A 22,664-nucleotide genomic window follows, 5' to 3' on the forward strand; every position below is an offset into this window, starting at 1 on the left:
ATGTTTTTCAAGGTGGAAATTTCAATGATAGCTCAATACTATTGATTGGTGATAGTATACACTTCAATCCATACAAGGATAGCAGTTTTTAGACAGCCGAAAAGATTTTTGTTTAGCTTTGAATCTAAGATCTGACAAAAACAAAAATTGTATCGAAAAAAAAGATTTTGCATCGAAAATTTTCAAAAAATCTTATGATTTTTTAATAAACCCAAACATGCTAAAAATGATTTTAAACGCAGAAGAATGTATTTTAATTTGATTTCAGCTGGTTTCTAGGTCGTTGGATAAATGTACGACTCGTGCTGAAAAAATCCTCTTTTTGCAACATTTATCCTGATTTACCAGAGATGCTGATCTTTTAAAATAGTTAAATTTGATATTATTTTCATTTTATATTCATGAATATAGGTATATCATACCCAGTCTTTTCAAAAATATATAAAATTATATATCGGATCTCAAAACTCAAAATTCTTACAAGCCAAATGAATGCTGATATAAGTTAAATAAAAATTTTAATGCTTTAAAATTTTTATCAATTTCTCAGTTTTCAACTGTTCATCTGTTTCCACAACCTAGACTGAATTTAAAAATCAAAATTTGATTTTTTTTTTCAATTTAGGGAATTCCCGGGAAAAATTATAAAAATTCCGGGATTCGGGAATTCCCGGATTTGGAAAAATCCCGTGATTTTTGTCCCGGGATTTCCCAGGATGGACGCACTACAAACAACACCTGACTCGCTCTTAAATTGTAAATTCTTGGTTTAAATAGCATGGAATCATCTTAAGCAACTATCGCTCCATCTTATATGAAACCATGCGCACCCCCTTAATTTTGATATCTCCATAGATAAACGTAGGTGTGCGTGTTTGCTTAAAGCGATGCCATACCATTTATACTAGAAGATTGCAATTTTATTTATTGCTTGAATTCACTTAATTTTATCGAGAGTGTGTTCAGGGAGTCCAAATCTGACGTAATTTTTATTTGTCATATTTGATTAAATGAATAATAAATGCAAAAGCAAATTCTAAATTTAAAAAAACAAAAATCAATTATTACAAAATTGATTCAAAAATAACATTGAATTTGTGGTATCCTCAGGATTAATTTTAAAATAAATAAATGAATTCTTTAAAAAGTATGAGTCACTTTATTTTTCATCTTATCGTCTGCATTAAACTACAACGACCTTCTCACCACCAACTGGGACCGCGGCTACATGAACCGACCCTGGAGTAGCCGCGATCTGCTTCGACACTGGCACCACAGTCTGGGCCAGTCCGTGATGTCCCCAAGCACCTCCGTACACACCGGCTCCGTACGTTCCCCATGGCTGACCCCACGGATAGGGGGTCTCGTGGCCAAGGTTGGCCTGCACCACGGTCTTGTGTCCTCCGTACAGCCCACCATAGAGACTACCGAACACGGACGTCGTTGGCCATCCGGCACCGGACCAGGCTCCAGCATAAGGATAGGCGTTATGGCCCAGGTTGGCTTGGACTACAGTCTTGTGTCCACCGTACAGGCCACCGTAGACAGAGGTCGCTGGCCAACCTGCGGACAGTCCACTGGCATAGGGATAGCCGCCGAGGTGTCCGTTCCAGGAGTTCAAGCCATTGTCGTACGACCAAGCCGATGGCAGATAGGACGCTTGAGAGGCAGCGACTAGAGTCGTGAACAGAAGAGCGACGAAGACCTGCAATTGGTGCAAAATTGTTAATTACTGCCGATTTTCTGGGTGGTAATCGTTTGGCTCACCTTCATTGTCACAGTTGGTTGGCTTGGTTGTTGGTTGGATACTTGATGAGCTGCAAGACGACTGTGACTTTTTTGGAACAATCCATCAGTTTATATAGGCCATCGAATTTTATCCAATTTTGAACAATCGTTTTTCGCAAAGGATGTTGAATGAATCATCAAGGAAATCGAAAAAGAAATCCGAATTGGTATAAATAAAGAACAAACTTGTTGTTGACATCATTCGTAAGCATTCAATTGCAAGAGTCACTATAGTGAACAAAAATATCAACAACACCCACAATGAAGGTAAATTTCAGAAATCATCTGCTATTCCTTCACTAACAATAACTTTCTACAGATCATCATCGCCCTGTTCACGGTTGTTCTGGCCGTTGTCGCCGCTGAGCCATCGTACTTGACTTCGGTGCTTCCCCAAGCAGTGCCGGTTCCGATCAGCACCTCGGTGTGGCCACCCTACGGAGTTTACGGAAAGGGACTGGCTCAGCGTTATGGGCCAGTCGCAAGCTATCCTGGCTATCAGGCTGGTGTGTACGGAGGTCTGCCAGTCTATGGAAACGCATGGGGATACTCGGCTCCGGTTGTGGGTGCTTACGGAAACACAAAGCTCATCGACAATGGACTGTGGAACTACGGAGGATATGGTTTTGGACACACCAACAAGTACTGGCTGTAACTGATATAATAAAGATCTTATAGTTTACTGAAGCTTAAAATTTGTATTTTCTATGGCATGAAAGAAAAGAAAATGTTGTGACTTTAGCATTATTTTGAGTACACCAATAAAGAAGTTTTTATTGAGCCCTCAAGAAAAGTAGTTAAAGAAATTTATTGATGGTACAAACTAATTCGATTTAATTATGAAGCAAAAAATTCTTCAAAATTCCAAGAAATTGGAAATTGAGTATCCAGAATATCTTTGAATTCAAACTACGGGCAGAATGGAAGCTTGACATCGCTTTTTTACATTCAGCTAATAGTAGTTCACAAGTAATTTTTGTTGTTTTATTGGGTACGGCAACTTGTTAGTGTGGACTTTATATCAAGTCAAGGAAGCAACTATCCGGAAATTAAAAAAATAACAAAATATATTTTAAGCCCGAGTCATACATTTATCCAACGAGGTTTACCGTGTTAAATGAATACGATTAGTATTGAAATAAATCTACGCCCTTTGAATTGGATTTTTTTCAGTGAATATTTTGATACCTCGCTTTAATGTTGTTTAAGTGTCATACTCCAAACAGTGCTCCTAACAAGATCCCAAAAAAATCGTCTCAGAAAAAACCGTCGTTTTTCGACGCCTATCCTTTTGCTTGAGACGACTTTCCAAAGGTCTTTTCAAGGATTGTCATTCAATCGATCATATTTTTGTTTTATTGGATTAAAAGCTGGCGTATTCTGTCTACTTTATCAAATAAAAACGTTTTGTGACATAAGCTATTTTTGTCCAAACAACTTTAGAAACTCGACGGGCAGAGATTCATTGAAGTGTTGAAACTGAAAAACTGAAAAAAGTGTCACATTTATTTTTAATTGAAGTTATTGAACTGCCCAACATAATATATACAATATACAGTAAAAAAAGTGGAAGGGTTGGAAGGTTCAATATTTACCTCATTTATGATGTAATTTTAACTCAATTTAGACTGAAAAAGTGATATTAACCAGAAAAGTGCTAAAACTACACATTTTCAGAGGTAAAATTACACATTTTTTCTGACATAAAAGATGAACCTCTTCCAAGATGTAATATTACCATGTTGCCCATTCGAAAAACAATGACATTGAAAATAGTCATTAATTTTTGTTTAAATGTTATTTATCCAGCTTTAAGGCTCAAATGATAAAATATCTACAAATACATTCCTAAAAAAAATTTTAAATTCTAGAGTTTTTTTAAGTCATTTTTTTGGTTGGTGTGATCGAAACAATGTAACAAATCACAAACTCATTAGTTTTTCTTTCATGCCATAGAAAAAATAACAAATTTCAAGCTTTAGTAAACTTTAAGATCTTTATTATATCAGTTACAGCCAGTACTTGTTGGTGTCCATTTGTCGATGAGCTTTGTGTTTCCATAAGCACCCACAACCGGAGCCGAGTATCCCCATGCATTTCCATAGACTGGCAGACCTCCGTACACACCAGCCTGATAGCCAGGATAGCTTGCGACTGGCCCATAACGCTGAGCCAGTCCCTTTCCATAAACTCCGTAGGGTGGCCACACCGAGGTGCTGATCGGAACCGGCACTGCTTGGGGAAGCACCGAAGTCAAGTACGATGGCTCAGCGGCGACAACGGCCAGAACAACCGTGAACAGGGCGATGATGATCTGTAGAAAGTTATTGTTAGTGAAGGAATAGCAGATGATTTCTGAAATTTACCTTCATTGTGGGTGTTGTTGATATTTTTGATCACTAAAGTGACTCTTGCAATTGAATGCTTACGAATGATGTCAACAACAAGTTTGTTCTTTATTTATACCAATTCGGATTTCTTTTTCGATTTCCTTGATGATTCATTCAACATCCTATGCGAAAAACGATTGTTCAAAATTGGATAAAATTCGATGGCCTATATAAATTGATGGATTGTTCCAAAAAAGTCACAGTCGTCTTGCAGCTCATCAAGTATCCAACCAACAACCAAGCCAACCAACTGTGACAATGAAGGTGAGCCAAACGATTACCACCCAGAAAATCGGCAGTAATTAACAATTTTGCACCAATTGCAGGTCTTCGTCGCTCTTCTGTTTACGACTCTAGTCGCTGCCTCTCAAGCATCCTATCTGTCATCTGCTTGGTCGTACGACAATGGCTTGAACTCCTGGAATGGACACCTCGGCGGCTATCCCTATGCCAATGGACTATCCGCAGGTTGGCCAGCAACCTCTGTCTACGGTGGCCTGTACGGTGGACACAAGACTGTAGTCCAAGCCAACCTGGGCCATAACGCCTATCCTTATGCTGGAGCCTGGTCCGGTGCCGGATGGCCAACTACATCCGTGTATGGTGGTCTCTATGGTGGACTGTACGGAGGACACAAGACCGTGGTGCAGGCCAACCTTGGCCACGAGGCCACCTATCCGTGGGGTCAGCCATGGGGAACGTACGGAGCCGGTGTGTATGGAGGTGCTTGGGGACATCACGGACTCGCTCAGACTGTGGTGCCAGTGTCGAAGCAGATCGCGGCTACTCCAGGGTCGGTCCATGTAGCCGCGGTCCCAGTTGGTGGTGAGAAGGTCGTTGTAGTTTAATGGTGATGAATTAGATGGAAAATAAAGCGATTGTTCAGATAAAAAAAATATTTTTGAGGCTGACTTTGTGTTTCTTTCCCCATCATGATACCATAAAAACGACTGTATGTATCTTAGAACAAAACAACAGTTTGCTCCAACTAAACCAGGTTCCCTGAAAATTAAATAGCTGTTGCCATAAAAATGCGTTGATTAGTATTCAAGCCAAACAGCACAGTCGTTAGTTAGCATTGCACTATACTGCAAGCGCAACGAAACTGATAGTAAAATGTTGATTGTTGTGCAAATAGTGATGTTATTTTTGTGTACAAATTCCATAGCAAGTCAAAGTTCAATTCCCAGATCTTACGAAGATGTGAAACTCCATCGAAAAGCTAATCTGATGCTGCTGCCTAACGTTACAGAATGTGGTCCAGATAGGAACAGCAATCTTCGTAACTTGGTGACGGTATGTAAGCTGTTTCGCTGGGCATGTAATCTGCTTTAACTAGTTTTGATCATCAACAGCCATATGTCATAAATGGACAACCAACTAGTTTAGATCAGTATCCTTGGCTTGCACTCATCAAGTATATCAATGAAGGTATTTGCGTACTTTTAGCTGGGGAACAGTGCACTTGCAATTATTTACTAAATTATAGATGACGAAGAGCTGTTCCTGTGTGGCGGTTCGCTAATCAACGATCGTTACGTCCTCACGGCAGCTCACTGCATCAACAACATGATGTAAGGTCGAGCTCTCTGTTGCGCCCCCAGTTCAAGTGTATCAATACAGTGTAATCTTTTCTCGCAGTGTCGGAGTACGGCTCGGAGAGTGGGATCTTGACACCGACCCCGACTGCGTGGTCAAGAACAAGGTTCGTCACTGTGCCGATCCGGTGATAAACGTTGGAATCGAGCGAATCCTGCTGCACAAGAACTACACGAGACGACTGTCCAAGGGAGGTAAAATCGATATGGCTTTGCTGAGGCTTGATCGGGTTGTGAACATCGGAAGATACGTTGCGCCGATTTGTCTTGCGAAAAGTTTGGCGGAAGGGGAACTGCCTGATGGCCAGATGATGTACTTGGCTGGTTGGGGAACCACTGAGCATGGCGATGTAAGCAGACGGAAGCTGTACGTGGACGTTCATAGCGTTAACTTGGAGGAGTGTCGCCGGTTGGTGAATGCTCCGTTGATCAAGATCGACGAGACGTTGATCTGTGCGTTAGGTCAGGACGGGAAGGATTCGTGTCAGGGCGATTCGGGGGGTCCTTTGATGGAACGGAGGTCGTTGGAGGATGGGAGGGTTGGGTATGTGCTGAGGGGAATTATCAGTAATGGGTTGTCTTGTGGATCCACCAAGCCTGGGTTCTACACGAACGTGTACAAGCAGATGGATTGGATTGTGTCTAATCTGGAGCCCTGAGTTTGTTTTCTATGTTCAATATACATTGAGAATTCACTGGCATTGCAATCATTTTCATTAAGCCTTTGACTTGTGTTTACCAATACACTTGACCGTGAAATCATCAATACCCAATAATTGTAAATAAAAGTATTGCATTCAACTTTATCAGCATTCATCGCAGTCTGATCAGTTGATCGCCATCCTCACACCAAGTAAGACGCTGGAATGGCTTTCCGGTTGAAATTCGCATTCTTTCTGCTATCCCTCTACCTAACCCATTCCGTCAGTGCCGAGTCTTGTGAAACCGAAGATTACGACGACGGAGTGTGCATTGCGTTACAAAAGTGCGACGCCTTCAAGCAAACCGGTGAACTCTCCGACGGCCAACGGAATCTGCTGCGGCGCGAGCAGGAAAAATGTTCCGGATCTCTAGTGTGCTGCAAGCGGAAGGTGCGCCAAAAGGTTCCTCGGTCCTTCGAGGACATCAAGCCGGCGAAAACCAAAGCCCACCATAGTCTGTTGCCTAGCCAGGAGCATTGCGGAGCGGATAGTGCCGACAGGATCTACAACGGCAACGTAACGTACCTGGATCAGTTCCCGTGGCTGGCGGTGATCAAGTACATTGATAAAGGTTTGAGGCCGCGTTGTAAGTGCTTATCAGTTTGCTCAGACTGGTTGCTTTTAATTGCAGATGAGAACGAAGCTTTCCGTTGTGGAGGATCGCTGATCAACAATCGTTACGTCCTGACGGCAGCTCACTGCATCGAAGATTCCATGTAATTGTAGCTTATTTTTTAGTAAACCTGAGTCACGACACGATTTGTTTATTTTGCAGTGCCGAAGTTCGACTTGGCGAATGGGACTTGGAAAGCAACCCGGACTGCGTTACCAGACAGGGTGTCGAACAGTGTGCCGATCCAGTTGTGGACGTCGGCATCGAGAAGATACTGCTGCACAAGAACTACACGCGGAGGGCTTCCAAGGGTGGTAAGATCGATATGGCGTTGCTGCGGCTCGATCGAGAGGTGACCATGGGAACGTACGTGCATCCGATTTGCTTGCCGAGGACGGAATCGGAGTCGGAGATCGTAGACGACCAGGAACTGCTGGTCGCCGGTTGGGGAATGACCGAGAATCGTGTGACGAGCACGAAGAAACTGTTTGTGGATCTACACAACGTGAACCTGAACGAGTGCCGTCGGTTGATAAATGCTCCGTTGATCAAGATTGACGAGACGATGATCTGCGCGTTGGGAAAGAACGGGAAAGATTCGTGCCAGGGGGATTCCGGGGGTTCATTGATGGATATGAAAAAGATCGATGGAGGTAAGTTTCGGTACTTTTTGAGCGGTGTGGTTAGTAAGGGGCTGGCTTGTGGAACAACCAAACCTGGCTTTTACACGAATGTGTACCAGCAAATGGATTGGATTATTTCCAATATGGAACCTTAATGTACGATTTGTTTTATGAACACACAATGTAAACTTAATTCAAAACAAAATTAGGCGTCATATTCATAAAGGAAAGAAATATCCAAATGTCCTGATTTCAATGAGCACAGATCAGAGATCATTTTCTCACTGTCGATCGATTATCTGCTTTGGTGACCCGAAATGAATTGAACGGTTAGTGAGTGAAGTGACGGAACAACTTCAAACAGGTCTGCGTTACAGTCAATCAGCGTTTACGAGTGAATGAGCGGTTTTTGAGCAATCACTCTTATTATTTCACATATTTAAGGGTTTTCGGATGCATAATTAGTCACAGCCTACTTGACTACCAAATAAGTTTTTATTATTATTAGTATTTATTTTCATTTACTTTTACATCTGACAATATATCTTTTACAATTGTTTGTGTGTGTGAGAGTGTTTCTTTATCTTGTAATAATCATAATAATAATAATAGTGTTGCATGTGTGTGTCCGTCTGTATTCAAGTTCATTTCTCTCACACAAGTAGCAAGTTCTGCGAGTGTTTAAAGTTTTGCGCAAGTTCTTCACAAATTTTCTGTTTTTCATTTATTTTCACAGATAAATCGAAAACTCTACACTTGTTTTTTTCCAAGTGTGGTTATTATGAGTATTTCAAATAGTACGCATATCATTTTGAATGTGTATTTTCTTTCATAATTTGCAAACAAATTTCACCTTCGATCAACGTTGTAGTAGTGGCGGGGAATTGCACATGAAGCTTTGCGAAACTTAATAACTGACTGGAAAACAAAACAAAAACCTGCGTTGATTTCATGGGATTTTTTCGTTATAGGAACTTTCGAGTTTTGTTTTGATGGGTGTTTTGTGGGGTTAAATTAAAAACTCCATTGTTTCTAAGTCAATGCAGCCAACGACATTACCGAAAGCTTCGGTATGGCGACATCAAGTTGAACAATAGGATAAACAATAATATTTTAAGCACTTTGACGCTTAAATTTTAGAACAAGACTCTCAAAGATGACATCTTTACGCTTATTTCGTTAATCTGTGAAAGACAATGTTTTAAATTTTAGGCATTACCGAATATACTAACAAAGGAATAATGACCAAACATTGGGGAATCCGCCATCTTTGCGGAACCCCAGCAGGAACTTTGTAGTAGTTAGGAAACAAAACCGTGTGTGCGATCTCCGTTTGTCTCTGACACGCGTGCTGATAACTGTTTCTGTTTGTTTGTGTGTGTTTGTGGGGGAAACGGGAAACGGGACATCTGGTGGACATTAGCTGAAACATCGAGTATATATGAATATCCAGTTTTGTTGCTGCCATTCTATTATTAGTAGTAAGTAGTGGTAGTAGGTAAGTATAAGTTAATGAGTGATTCTTTTCTGTTAAAACTGCAGCTCATTCGCGCGCAACTGTATTCGACCGTAGTCTGCGGGTGCATTCTTTTGGTGTGGGTCGTTCTTTAAAAACTTTTTGCGAGGACAAAATTAAACATTCATGATATGTCGAGTCTTTTCGTTAGTTCTCTCATTTTTTATCTTTCAGCAATTTTGCGTGTGTTTTTTCTCTCATTTTCATAGGAACAAAATGTTTGTTTTTGGATCTGTGTAATTTTTCACTCTCGATACTTGTTTTTTTTCTTAGTTCTTCCGGATTCATCTCTAAACTCTATTATTGTTGTTCACGCGAGTACTTTGTTCTGATTTTTCACCTTTAGTCCAAAAATTAACGAATCTTGCGACCAAACTATCGCGAAAGTCAAGCCAATTGGTACTCCCATTTAATGATTGTTTCATTTAAATATACCGTGTTTGCCTTTAGGAATGCGAGTTTCATGTCACATGATATCAAGAAGCTTGATTTGGAAAACGAATAATCGTGCTGGGTGGTCATCGAAAATGCAAAGTTTGGCTGGGAATGATTTATAATGCTTTCTTTTCTTAAGAGGAACAAATGTTCTGCGAGTGTTATGAGCGATATTTTGGTGCCTTAAGTTTTTTCTCAACTACACGGGTTCGACTCTATATAACACTAAGATTAGTAGTTTAGCCGCCCCTAACGTCCACGCACTCTGTTTGGAGGGAGGGACGGCTCTTTAGGAACTTTATTTTTTATCATACACTGTGTTTTTTTACTCGCAAATGTTTTGGTACATGCTAAAGATAAATATTTTTAAGATAATTGCTTGTTGAGCAAAACTTGAAACGCTTCCCCTGTCGACTTCAGGAAAAGAGCTTGAGTTTTACCATTGCATAATCCTTGATCGATTTTGTTGTTGATACCTCGCAATCGTATTGTTTTGATCAATACATTTTCTGCATATGAACATTGCACGTTGAAAAGTACACTAAGCGACTGAGTTCTCGCTGAACTAAATTGGTTAACTTCCATCTATGCACTCTTTTTTTTTGGGATTTTCTTCATTTTAATATTTTTTTTGTATTTTTTTGGTTTTATTTAAAATAAAGCTTTAAGCCAACTACATTAAGTATCATCAGTTAATACTAGGAGTTACTCTTCATTTGAGTATAATATGTTACGAGACAATGCTTTCTACAACCCGGCACCAAAAATCGCATTAAATGACTAATTTTGGGTTCATTTTAACCCTACTCAACCAAGCTTTGCACTCAAGAAGTACACCGATACAAAAGAAAACTCTTCTAACAGTATAGAAACAAACAAAAATTACACATTGCCCTTATGAACTGTTCTTGCTTTATAAAATTTACTGCTTTCACTCACTTCAAAATACAGTAGATGACTTGTGTTTTGCTCATATTTCGTCGACAAGTTATACAGTGTTACTTTCTTTGCAATTGTTAAATTTTACAAGTAGTTTTAATCCTTAACCGGAAGTCTCCCACCGCACAGTCCATCCTCCCCAAAGTGGGAGCAAGCGAGGTGCAAAACTGGCGCCACTGGTTTCACCCGATCCCTCATCCCCTCACTCACCTGTCAAATCAAAACCAATCCATCAGACCGCGCACCCCCCCCACTAATCTGGCAACGCTTCCATCAGTGCTCCTCCCACACCCCTCAACTGCATACAGAACGACACTTCTCCGGTGAAGGTCGCTGCAGCGAAGAAAACAGGTGGACACAGGAAGTGTTGCCAGTTTGCTGGTTCTGCCGGTAACGAATCGTTCTGGATTTGACGAGCAAGTTGCGAGTAAAGACAGTTTGGGCTCCACCGCGCAGCGCATCAGTCTCTTAACTTTACAGTTTTACTGCCCAAAACAGTGGCGGAGGTTTTGGCCGTGCCCCAGTGAAAACTTCCGTCCGTGTCTCCTTCGTAGCGACCTAAGATTACAATTACATTACACTCTCGTTTATAACGTATATTTTTATCTATGTTTTAGAGTAGGAACTTAATTGTTGCATTTTTCTTCTTCTTCGTCTTTTCATCTTGTGTGATGTTTCTTGCGAGTTGTTTTCCTGTCCTGCTTGTTGCTGTTGCCATTTCCTTTGGTTTTGTTGCTTGATCATGTTTTTTTGCGCTTGATCATGTTTTTTTGCAAGTGTTTTCATCGTTTGTGGCGACTCCGTTTCTTCTTTGTCCGTCCTGATGTGATGCGGGGTTTGTGCAGATTTTGTTCCGGGAGTTGTGCTGCGTCGTCAACTAGCAGTTGATCCATCCTGTCCTGTCGTGATTGCTAAACTGGTGGTTACGCTGATGTTGTTGATGCTGGTTCGTTGGGAACCTAAAATTAAAAAAAAAAAAAAACAGAGCGTTATGAACGAGCTGAAATATGTATTTTTATCGTTAAAATTCAAGTATGAGGATTATTCATAAATGCATTCATTCAAAATTCATGTCAAAGTGTCCTTAAATTATAATCTAACAGCATTAAAAACTAGGGAGCAAAGATTTTTTTTTTGATTTTGACTTGTTAAAGGAAATTTAAATGCATTCGCCCGGTATCGCAACAAGTTTTTTTTAACACTAATTATTACAAAACAACTAGACTAGTGGAAAATGCACTTTAAAACATTTTTTTCATATAAATGTTGAAACTTTTACTTGCTATTTCAATTCTTATGGGTAATTCTCTACCAACTTACACGAAATCGGGAAAAGTTGCCCCAACCTCTTTTCGATTTGCTTGAAACTTTGTCCTAGGGGTAACTTTTGTCTCTGATCACGAATCTGAGGTCCGTTTTTTGATATCTTGTGACGGAGGGGCTGTACGACCCTTTCCATTTTTTAACATGCGAAAAAAGTGGTGTTTTTCAATAATTTGACTTTTATGTACAATTAGACGCCCGATTTGATTTCGTACTCAGAATTCCGAAAAACGTAATTTTCATTGAAAAAAACACTTAAAAAGTTTAAAAAACTCTGCCATTTTCCATTACCAACTGTTAAATTTTTTGAAACATGTCATTTTATGGGAAATTTAATGTATTTTTCAAATCTACATTGACCCAGAAGGATAATTTTTTTATTTAGAACAAAAATTTTCATTTTAAAATTTCGTTTTTTTTCTAACTTTGCAGGGTTATTTTTTAGATTGTAACAATGTTCTACAAAGTTGTAGAGCAGACAATTACAAAAAAAAAATGATAAGCAAACATAAGGGGTTTGCTTACAAACATCACGAGTATCGCGATTTTACGAAAAAAAGTTTTGAAAAAGTTGGTCGTCGTCGATCATGGCCGTTCATGGTCACCCGCGACAGACAGGGATGACGAAACAAAGAGAAACGCAAAAAGTAACTTTTTCAAAACTTTTTTTCGTAAAATTGCGATAACTCGTGATGTTTGTAAGCAAACCCCTTATGCCTATACATATCAATTGCCAATTTTTGTAATTGTCTGCTCTACATTTTTGTAGAACATTTTTACACTCTAAAAAATAACCTTGCAATGTTAGAAAAAACACGAAATTTTAAAATGAAAATTTTTGTTCTGAATGAAAAAATGACCCTTCTGGGTCAATGTAGATTCAAAAAGTACATTAAATTTCCCATAAAATGACATGTTCCAAAAAATTTTACAGTCGAGCAACGGAAAATGGGAGAATTTTTAAAACTGTTTTAGTGTTTTTTTTTTCGATGAAAAATACGTTTTCTCGGAATTCTGAATACGCCATCAAATTGGGCGTCTAATTTTACGTAAAAGTCCCTTTGACTCCAAATTTATATCTCATCATCGTTTCAGGCTGCAAATTATTGAAAAGCACCACTTTTTTCGCATGTTAAAAAATGAAAGGAGCCGTACCACCCCTCCGTCACGAGATATTATATCAAACGGACCTCGGATTCGTGATCAGGGCCAAAATTACCCCTTAGAACAAAGTTTCACGCAAATCGAAGAGGGGTCGGGGCAACTGCTGTGTGAGTTGGCGGAGAATTACCCTTATATTTTTTTTTTTTTTGGCATATTCAGCATTTTGTACCTGAATTTGCCTGTTTGCTTAAAATTTAGTAACTTGATTTGAAAGTGTTGTTTTCAATGAGTTATAAAATAAAACAATAATTTAATAATCATATTAAACACTTCCATTAGGAAACTTACCTGGAATATTTTTATTGAAGAGCTGTTTTCTAGGAGAAACTTAATCCTCTTTAGAATAATAAGCCTGAAATAGAAGGAAACGTAATAGGAGTTAGAAATCATGAAAATTGACTTAAAAATTGTGTACAATTATTGTATTTATACATTTTCAAAGATAAACGGTTCATTATTTAGCACAACAAGTCGACACAATTCAAGTACATCACGAAATCGCACACATTCAACGCTCAACGACGAGCATCATATGGCTAGTATTTTGCATAATATGTGTTCACCACAATGTCGCGGAAGACTGACAATGAACGACGCATCGTAGGCTGAACGCACTCAAACGAATAATTGAAATTGGAAATTATCCTGTGCTGTTGTCGTTATCGGCTGTGCCCACAATCTTTTCAAACGGATATTTCACGTGAAATGTCTTTTCAAATCTCGTGGCGCGTGGCGGTCTCGTGGCGCAGGGGTAGCGGCTTCGGCTGCCGATCCCGATGATGCTATGAGACGCGGGTTCGATTCCCGCCTTATCCACTGAGCTTCTATCGGATGGTGAAGTAAAACGTCGGTCCCGGTTTCTCCTGTCTCGTCAGAGGCGCTGGAGCAGAAATCCCACGTTAGAGGAAGGCCATGCCCCGGGGGGCGTAGTGCCAATAGTTTCGTTTCGTTTCGTCTTTTCAAATATTTAAATGTTATCAATATAATATGTCACGTAACATTCTTCTTCCATTGTAGAGAGTTTACGTTAGAAACGTTAGTATAGTACTTTCAATATTATTTAATTATATCAACTTTTGAGTTTTTTAAAGACATAAAAAAATCCCAAATTCAATTAGCTCTAATTGGCAGCGTTCTTTGCCACTTCAAAGAACTTTTGTTCTTTGTTCGCAAATTGGCTGCACACAAAAAAAAAAGAAACTGTCTCAAGAGCCCAAAAATCCCAATAATACACACTCTGTGACGTGGTATGTACAGCAGTGAACTCATTAAAACTTTTCAATTGCCAAACTTTGGAAAGCACTTCTCCGCCCTCCGAGTTAAGGTTAGAGAAGCGGTGACGGGCCGTTGTCCTGTTTTAAGCTGCTTATGTCGAATATTTTGTCTCGTGGTAGGAAAGGTGAAGGTGCACTAATGAGATGCTGCTAGGGAAAGTTTTTGTTCTTGATCTATGTCCGGTGAATGATAAATTGGGAAAAATGTGCGTTCAAGTTGTCAAATTTTTAGACTTGATAAGTCAAAAGTTTTGTATGGCATTCTCTCTCTGGTTTATTTTAATAAAATTATATAGTTCGTCTTATTATCAGTTCAAAATTGTATTAAACAAAATGGAACCCCAAGGGTTTCAAAACTCCCCAAAGAGCGTGCGCTTTCGAGCCCTTAACTAAGTAAGAATTCAGAAAAAAGCGTCTTCTCTTTATATACCTCTATCTTCCAGTTCTCCGAATTACATAGAAGAGCATCCTTTCTTTCCAAAGGAAAACACATAAAACTCGCTCCCCACCACGAACTCCCTATCGCTCTGCTTTTCCCCATCCCACAGACTCTAATTAGAGCGAGCAAATTAATCCTGATGTCATAACTAACGAAACGAACCAACGAGAGAACGGTCGGAGCCGAGCAGCGCCACATCCCACATTTTCCCATTTTCTTCGGTTGGATTACAGCAGTGTACGTGCTACTCTGAGGCTGCAGACTCTTTCGTCCTTGGTTGGTTGGTCGGTTTGCCGCTAATTGGTGGATCCGGGGATGGAAAATCTTTCTCTGGGTAGAAACGCTCAGGCTAGGGTTACATTCCTATGTATGTAGAGAGTTTTTGTGGGGATCCTCGACGGGTAGGAGGAGATGAAGGGGAGATGCCTGGCTTCATTAAGGGGATGTTTCACTCTTTCAACGCTGATGAGAGAGTTTGCGTGATTGTCTGTGTGCAATGAAGTAGTGGTTGTGACACCAGAAGGGGTGTTAAATATATGTACTAATTAATATCTCTTTGCTGAAACAAAGGGGCGTGGAGTTGGTTATGAAACAGCAATGGCGAATCTGGTAATTTTGAACATTTTCGATACTTTTTATTACTTCTTACTTCTTACTTCTTACTTCTTACTTCTTACTTCTTACTTCTTACTTCTTACTGCTTACTTCTTACTTCTTACTTCTTACTTCTTACTTCTTACTTCTTACTTCTTACTTCTTACTTCTTACTTCTTACTTCTTACTTCTTACTTCTTACTTCTTACTTCTTACTTCTTACTTCTTACTTCTTACTTCTTACTTCTTACTTCTTACTTCTTACTTCTTACTTCTTACTTCTTACTTCTTACTTCTTACTTCTTACTTCTTACTTCTTACTTCTTACTTCTTACTTCTTACTTCTTACTTCTTACTTCTTACTTCTTACTTCTTACTTCTTACTTCTTACTTCTTACTTCTTACTTCTTACTTCTTACTTCTTACTTCTTACTTCTTACTTCTTACTTCTTACTTCTTACTTCTTACTTCTTACTTCTTACTTCTTACTTCTTACTTCTTACTTCTTACTTCTTACTTCTTAATTCTTACTTCTTACTTCTTACTTCTTACTTTTTACTTCTTACTTCTTACTTCTTACTTCTTACTTCTTACTTCTTACTTCTTACTTCTTACTTCTTACTTCTTACTTCTTACTTCTTACTTCTTACTTCTTACTTCTTACTTCTTACTTCTTACTTCTTACTTCTTACTTCTTACTTCTTACTTCTTACTTCTTACTTCTTACTTCTTACTTCTTACTTCTTACTTCTTACTTCTTACTTCTTACTTCTTACTTCTTACTTCTTACTTCTTACTTCTTACTTCTTACTTCTTACTTCTTACTTCTTACTTCTTACTTCTTACTTCTTACTTCTTACTTCTTACTTCTTACTCTTTACTTCTTACTTCTTACTTCTTACTCTTTACTTCTTACTTCTTACTTCTTACTTCTTACTTCTTACTTCTTACTTCTTACTTCTTACTTCTTACTTCTTACTTCTTACTTCTTACTTCTTACTTCTTACTTCTTACTTCTTACTTCTTACTCTTTACTTCTTACTTCTTACTTCTTACTTCTTACTTCTTACTTCTTACTTCTTACTTCTTACTTCTTACTTCTTACTTCTTACTTCTTACTTCTTACTTCTTACTTCTTACTTCTTACTTCTTACTTCTTACTTCTTACTTCTTACTTCTTACTTCTTACTTCTTACTTCTTACTTCTTACTTCTTACTTCTTACTTCTTACTTCTTACTTCTTACTTCTTACTTCTTTCTTCTTACTTCTTACTTCTTACTTCTTACTTCTTACTTCTTACTTCTTACTTCTTACTTCTTACTTCTTACTTCTTACTTCTTACTTCTTACTTCTTACTTCTTACTTCTTACTTCTTACTTCTTACTTCTTACTTTTACTTCTTACTTCTTACTTCTTACTTCTTACTTCTTACTTCTTACTTCTTACTTTTACTTCTTACTTCTTACTTCTTACTTCTTACTTCTTACTTCTTACTTCTTACTTCTTACTTCTTACTTCTTACTTCTTACTTCTTACTTCTTACTTCTTACTTCTTACTTCTTACTTCTTACTTCTTACTTCTTACTTCTTACTTCTTACTTCTTACTTCTTACTTCTTACTTCTTACTTCTTACTTCTTACTTCTTACTTCTTACTTCTTACTTCTTACTTCTTACTTCTTACTTCTTACTTCTTACTTTACTCTTACTTCTTACTTCTTACTTCTTACTTCTTACTTCTTACTTCTTACTTCTTACTTCTTACTTCTTACTTCTTACTTCTTACTTCTTACTTCTTACTTCTTACTTCTTACTTCTTACTTCTTACTTCTTACTTCTTACTTCTTACTTCTTACTTCTTACTTCTTACTTCTTACTTCTTACTTCTTACTTCTTACTTCTTACTTCTTACTTCTTACTTCTTACTTCTTACTTCTTACTTCTTACTTCTTACTTCTTACTTCTTACTTCTTACTTCTTACTTCTTACTTCTTACTTCTTACTTCTTACTTCTTACTTCTTACTTCTTACTTCTTACTTCTTACTTCTTACTTCTTACTTCTTACTTCTTACTTCTTACTTCTTACTTCTTACTTCTTACTTCTTACTTCTTACTTCTTACTTCTTACTTCTTACTTCTTACTTCTTACTTCTTACTTCTTACTGCTTACTTCTTACTTCTTACTTCTTACTTCTTACTTCTTACTTCTTACTTCTTACTTCTTACTTCTTACTTCTTACTTCTTACTTCTTACTTCTTACTTCTTACTTCTTACTTCTTACTTCTTACTTCTTACTTTTTACTTCTTACTTCTTACTTTGTATCAATCCTAATAACTTTCAAAACCAAGTTATACTTTTATGGAAATTTTGGATCGTTTTTCAAACTAAATTTTCACCATAAAGTGTGTCCGTGTATCTTTCCACCCTTTTCTTACGATTCCATTTCAAAGACATTATTTCTTCTCCACCGCGTGCACAATTTCGCCACGAATGGCGTTGTAATGAAATTCCTAAGCTTACATTATATCTACTAGACGACTGGTGTGTGACTCGTGGTACTGTTCGCGCAACACACACTCACAAATTTTGCAAGGCGAGTGTTTGACATCGCCCGGGATGAAAGAAGCATTACTATGCTTCATACCCACCCCCACTTCAACCCAACTCATCACCACCCACTCGCAAACACACACCTCCCACACGGGTCGATGTATGTTTATGTAGATGAGCTCGAGCTCTTCTTATTTCTACACTTTTTTTTTCTTTACTTTTCCTATTCACTTCTCCGGTTGACGCTGATGCATACATAAGAGTACATACACGTGCACTCTCTCTCTGCCGGCGTCGTCGTTTGTGGCACTTATGAGAAAAACCTCTCGTTTGCTTCTTACCACGCCACTTGAGCAACGAGCCTGGAGGGAAGTAATCAAAAACGAAGGAAGAGGGTGGAGGAACGAGGCGGAGGGGTTGAAGGGAAACTCCTCGAGAAGCAAACGAATGATAAACTTTCAATCCTTGTTCCACACATGAAGCCCCTATCAATTGACACTCGGCCACCACCAACCCACCTCCCACGAGTGTGGGTGGGGTGGTTTGAGGAGTGAAAAACTTCGCCGTGGACCACCCACAATGACAGTGGTAGTTTTAAATATAAAGAGTTTAAAATTGTTTTCCTTATACAGTATGTAAAAAAAGTATTTACACCCCTTGGGCACTATGCACATTTTGTGATGAAACATATAAAAAATTTCAAGTTTGACAGGAACCTAGTACTACGTTTTGTTCAGAAACTCATGCCAAACATTTTGCTACAAAAAGCTCATGAAAAGATGATTTCTATAAAAAGTTATATAACAAATACTATTACGAAAATAAAAAAGGTGCAAAAAAAGTTTGTACACCTTTCGAAAAATTAACATAAATAATGTTATTTGTTGACAAATCACCATAAATCCAGTCTCCCAACTCCAAATAGGCATCCTTGACTGATTAAAAAAATAATTTGGATTGAATATAAAGTTTACTAACTACTTAGTATAAAAGTTTATATAGCTCTGGAAATTCTATATAAAACTTATCTAAACTTAATTTTGCAAACTTTTAATTCAACTAAATGTCAATATATTACCATAGAATTGCTAAATAAACATTTTGGAGTGGGTATAACACCGTTTTGGGGGTATTTGTATCGATAGAATAGATTTTTCGTTGGAATTTCGTACCAACCCGGAATTACGTCGTAGGAAAATCCGCCGGCATCCGAACCGGTCCACGATTCACAAGTCAACCTATGTGGAATCGGAAAGGGCATAAAATTTCCGATCTTTTGATACCCATACATCTAGGTTTTCTTTAATGGGACCATCCATAAACCACGTGGACACTTTAGGGGGGGTGGGGGGGTATGGCGATTGTCCACGCTCCATACAAAAAAGATTTTTTTTGTATGGACAATTGTCCACGAGGGGGGGGGGGGGTTCGAGATTATCATAAAAGTGTCCACGTGGTTTATGGATGGTCCCATTAAAACCTACGTTTTTAAATACCTGGGCAAAAAGTAAGTTTGATCCACGAGAACAAAAATTACGAAATTCCATACATTTTTGGCAGGTTGCTCAAACGAAACCATAACAACATTTTTGCTTTTTCATGAGTTTCTGAACAAAACGTAGTACTAGGTTCCTGTCAAACTTTAAATTTTTTACATGTTTCATCACAAAATGTGCATAGTGCCCAAGGGGTGTAAATACTTTTTTTACATACTGTATGTATTTTGAATAAATGAAATGAGACTGAAATAATTAACTTTATTTTTTGCTTGAATTTGAAACCTCAACGAATTTTATTACAGTAATGTTCATATTCAAGTTCAAGTAGGTTCTGAGTCTGTAGAGTTAGTAAATTTTCACATTTTTGCGGACAACGTGAAATTCGTAAAATATTAAGATTTCCGTGTTTTTGCTTAGAAATAATTACATAAGAATAATTCCATTCTTAAAAACTTTTAAAGTAAATTTTATTAGTTTACAATTGAAAAGTGATACTAACCATTTAAAGAATTGTTAGCAAAACATATATTAAGATAATATTGTTACAACTGTTACAACGAATACTCAGATATATCAGATATAGTAAAAAAACATTTTCTTGGATTGCAGTTAATGCCATACCAAAATGTTTTTTTTATTACAAAACTGGTTAAAAGTAACTAAACAAGTATTTTGCGATAAGTTTTTGAAAGATCGCACAGATTTTTTAAATTTAATGGATTTATTTATGTTTAGAAATCAATTAAAAGCAAACATTCATGTTAAAGTAAAATTCAGTACAAACAATCATTATTCCTTTATTGCATTATGACCAAAAAGCAAGCAATAAGAATTAAATGAAAAAAAAAAACCGTTAGAGTAGAGCGAAAATGCGACAATAATCTATTAGATAATTAGAATATTAATAAGATCAGTTTATCAGTTTTTCTATGGAAAATAACTAAATTTAATAATATTTTCATTCAAAAATAAGACCAATTTGATTATTTGAGTATAATTAAGTATAATAATGAAGAAATTAGAAGTTTTAAGCTTAGTTTAGTCAAGACTATATGGATAGATTGCTTTATCTTTAAAATCACATTTTAAGATTCCTGTTTTGCTGATTCCTGTTTTGCTTTTACGATATAAGATTATTTTGGTGGATGGTTTCAGTGAAAGTTAGCAAAATACCAATTTTTTGTTTTCTGTTCTGATCACAAATGAAAATTATTAATTTTGAAAAATTTTAACATCTCGCTGAAAATTGAATTATAACTCTTCATGATTTTTATTTCAGTTTTCAAAAAGTCAGATGAAAATCTCAGAAAATATTTTTACTGGGCAAAATGTGGGAGAAAATTCAAGTTATTTTAATCATTTTGGATGGACAAGATTGTTGAATTTTGCTTCAAAATGAAATTTGATAATATGGTAAAAGTTAAAACAGAAGCAAATCAGCGAAAACTTTTTATCTATATTAAACGAATATTTGAAAAAGCAGGTCCATAAATGGAAATTTGCATGCCCTACTTTTTTCCTAATATTTTTTGTGTTGTTTTCGTTCAAATTATGGAAGATTTTTTTTAGTTTGATGGAAAAAAATATATAATAAAGTATAAAAAGTAGTTTCTGTAATTTTAACATAAGTCTTTCGTAATTTTTTAATTTTTGATCGTAAAAATCACTAAGCCTTCTTATATTCAAAGAAGCGAATAATTGGTTCCTCCATAAGAGTTTTAATACAAAAAGCTTGGAAAAATGTGAAAAGAACATAAAAAAATATTTACAAGTCAAGGTTTTAACATTAGAATGAAAAAAAAAAGTTTGCAAATGAAATTTCTACCAGTCCAGCTGTTTTTCTATCATAAGTTTTCTAAGTGTAGACAAAAAATCATGAAAAAGAATTTTTTACGATGCTAAACATAAGAATTTAATAAAAATTTAAATATTTCTAAATGAGCTCAAATAAGCTAAATTTGATAATCAACGCAGGAAATGCATTTCTAGTTGTTGTTAACTTCAACCAGAGTCTTTTAAGACCATCATTTAAGACTTTTTTATGGTTCAGAATGTTTGTCATGCTCCGACCAGATCAGATCAGACTTTCCAATAATATAAAAAATGAAAAATGTGATCCTTAGTTTTACTGATTTAGCCTGTTTCATCGATATAAACTTAACATTAATGGAATTGATTCACCAAATTTAATAAATTGCATTGAATTATACCCTATCCAAAACCAAATCCATAAATACCATTATATTTATAAAGTGTCCCAGCTTGATAAACAATAGCAATGTACAGTGTACACATAAAAAAATATTCTAGAAAATTTTAATTTGTTCATTTGAGTACGAGGGCATGGACGGACACATAAAAAAAGATTGATATTACGCACACGGCTGTTGATCATAAAGGAGGTATTAGACTATGGCAAACAAACAAACAAACAAACAAACTAACACTTTTTGGCAGTTTGACAGTTTGCCAGCTTTATTTGTTTGCCTGTATTTGTTTGCAGAAACGTCATCCTGCAAACATTGTGATTTGTTTGGGAGTTTGCCGGAAACAATTTTGCATGTTTTTCAAACTGTCAAACACGAAAAAGTGCAAGTTTGTTTGTTTTTTTTTGTCATAGTTTTAAACCTTCTTAAGTCATTGAAATGACAAATCGAAGTTGTCATTTAAATAGGTACATTGGAAATAAAACATTCTGTTGGAACATTTTATTGATTTTTTTGTCTCAATTTACAATGTGTGGGAATTTTAATTAAAAATTAAAACATTAGATTGGAAATAAATTATTCCATTATTGTTTTAAGACTTCCTTCTTTCTAACACGTATCAACCCAATGTTCTAAACAGCGTTTCCACCTCAAGAACAAAGTATAAAGAAATGGAATTTTGATTTGAGAGCCAGCACTTTCTCCTCACTACCACCAACCGACACCATTTAGTTCCGCGACTTTCTCCGACGGGGATGAGTACCGCCAGAGCAAAACCAAATCCGTGGAAAAATCGTAAATAAATAAAATAAAATTGAAGAAAGTTGAATAAAAATCAATTTACTTTCCATCGCGCACCACTTGGCATCGTCTTTTTTTCTACTTCTTCGTTATTTCCTTCGCAAAGGCTCCATGGTCTCCGCCGTCGTCGTTGATCGAGGACGACGAGTGTGTGTGTGCCGTTCCGTGGCACTGCCACACCGCACCCAGAATCCTGTCAAAGCAGCC

The 22,664-nt window shown here is 37.1% G+C and overlaps 4 protein-coding genes and 1 long non-coding RNA gene across 5 annotated transcripts in view; 3 read left to right on the forward strand and 2 right to left on the reverse strand.

Moving 5' to 3' along the window:
- Positions 1-1,142: 1,142 nt before the first annotated feature.
- On the reverse strand, positions 1,143-1,902 carry LOC120420317 (uncharacterized). Its single transcript, XM_039583311.2, has 2 exons — positions 1,768-1,902; positions 1,143-1,705 (listed from the first exon to the last, which is right to left on the reverse strand). Exons 1-2 carry the CDS (start codon positions 1,771-1,773, stop codon positions 1,184-1,186), a joined length of 528 nt encoding a protein of 175 aa, XP_039439245.1. The 5' UTR covers positions 1,774-1,902; the 3' UTR covers positions 1,143-1,183.
- A 17-nt stretch (positions 1,903-1,919) lies between these two features.
- LOC120420326 (uncharacterized) lies at positions 1,920-2,469 on the forward strand. Its single transcript, XM_039583323.2, has 2 exons — positions 1,920-2,055; positions 2,108-2,469. Exons 1-2 carry the CDS (start codon positions 2,050-2,052, stop codon positions 2,441-2,443), a joined length of 342 nt encoding a protein of 113 aa, XP_039439257.1. The 5' UTR covers positions 1,920-2,049; the 3' UTR covers positions 2,444-2,469.
- A 1,668-nt stretch (positions 2,470-4,137) lies between these two features.
- On the forward strand, positions 4,138-5,086 carry LOC120420343 (uncharacterized). The gene is made up of 2 exons (XM_039583341.2): positions 4,138-4,442; positions 4,505-5,086. Exons 1-2 carry the CDS (start codon positions 4,437-4,439, stop codon positions 5,024-5,026), a joined length of 528 nt encoding a protein of 175 aa, XP_039439275.1. The 5' UTR covers positions 4,138-4,436; the 3' UTR covers positions 5,027-5,086.
- Positions 5,087-5,320: 234 nt separating this feature from the next.
- On the forward strand, positions 5,321-7,918 carry LOC120419933 (phenoloxidase-activating factor 3-like). Its single transcript, XM_039582801.2, has 7 exons — positions 5,321-5,474; positions 5,534-5,609; positions 5,668-5,752; positions 5,820-6,320; positions 6,705-7,048; positions 7,109-7,193; positions 7,253-7,918. The coding sequence occupies exons 1-7, from the start codon at positions 5,409-5,411 to the stop codon at positions 7,866-7,868; spliced, it is 1,773 nt and encodes a 590-aa protein (XP_039438735.2). The 5' UTR covers positions 5,321-5,408; the 3' UTR covers positions 7,869-7,918.
- Positions 7,919-9,119: 1,201 nt separating this feature from the next.
- Positions 9,120-22,664, reverse strand: part of LOC120419945 (uncharacterized) — a 118,646-nt gene continuing 105,101 nt past the window's right edge. Inside the window, exons 3-4 of the long non-coding RNA XR_005605805.2 lie at positions 13,379-13,442; positions 9,120-11,562 (exon numbers count right to left, since the gene is read on the reverse strand). This is a non-coding gene — a long non-coding RNA (uncharacterized LOC120419945). The remainder of the gene's footprint in view (positions 11,563-13,378; positions 13,443-22,664) is intronic.

This window comes from Culex pipiens, chromosome 2, assembly GCF_016801865.2.
Source record: "Culex pipiens pallens isolate TS chromosome 2, TS_CPP_V2, whole genome shotgun sequence".
In the NCBI taxonomy this organism is placed as follows: domain Eukaryota; kingdom Metazoa; phylum Arthropoda; class Insecta; order Diptera; family Culicidae; genus Culex; species Culex pipiens.

Bases quoted from the DNA above. Each gene is read 5' to 3' on its own strand.
- LOC120419933 (XM_039582801.2), top strand. From the start codon at position 5,409: ATGCTGCTGCCTAACGTTACAGAATGTGGTCCAGATAGGAACAGCAAT. The intron at 5,610-5,667 runs GTATTTGCGTAC...ACTAAATTATAG, and splicing joins CATCAAGTATATCAATGAAG to ATGACGAAGAGCTGTTCCTG. The intron at 6,321-6,704 runs GTATGTGCTGAG...CCATTCCGTCAG, and splicing joins TTGGAGGATGGGAGGGTTGG to TGCCGAGTCTTGTGAAACCG.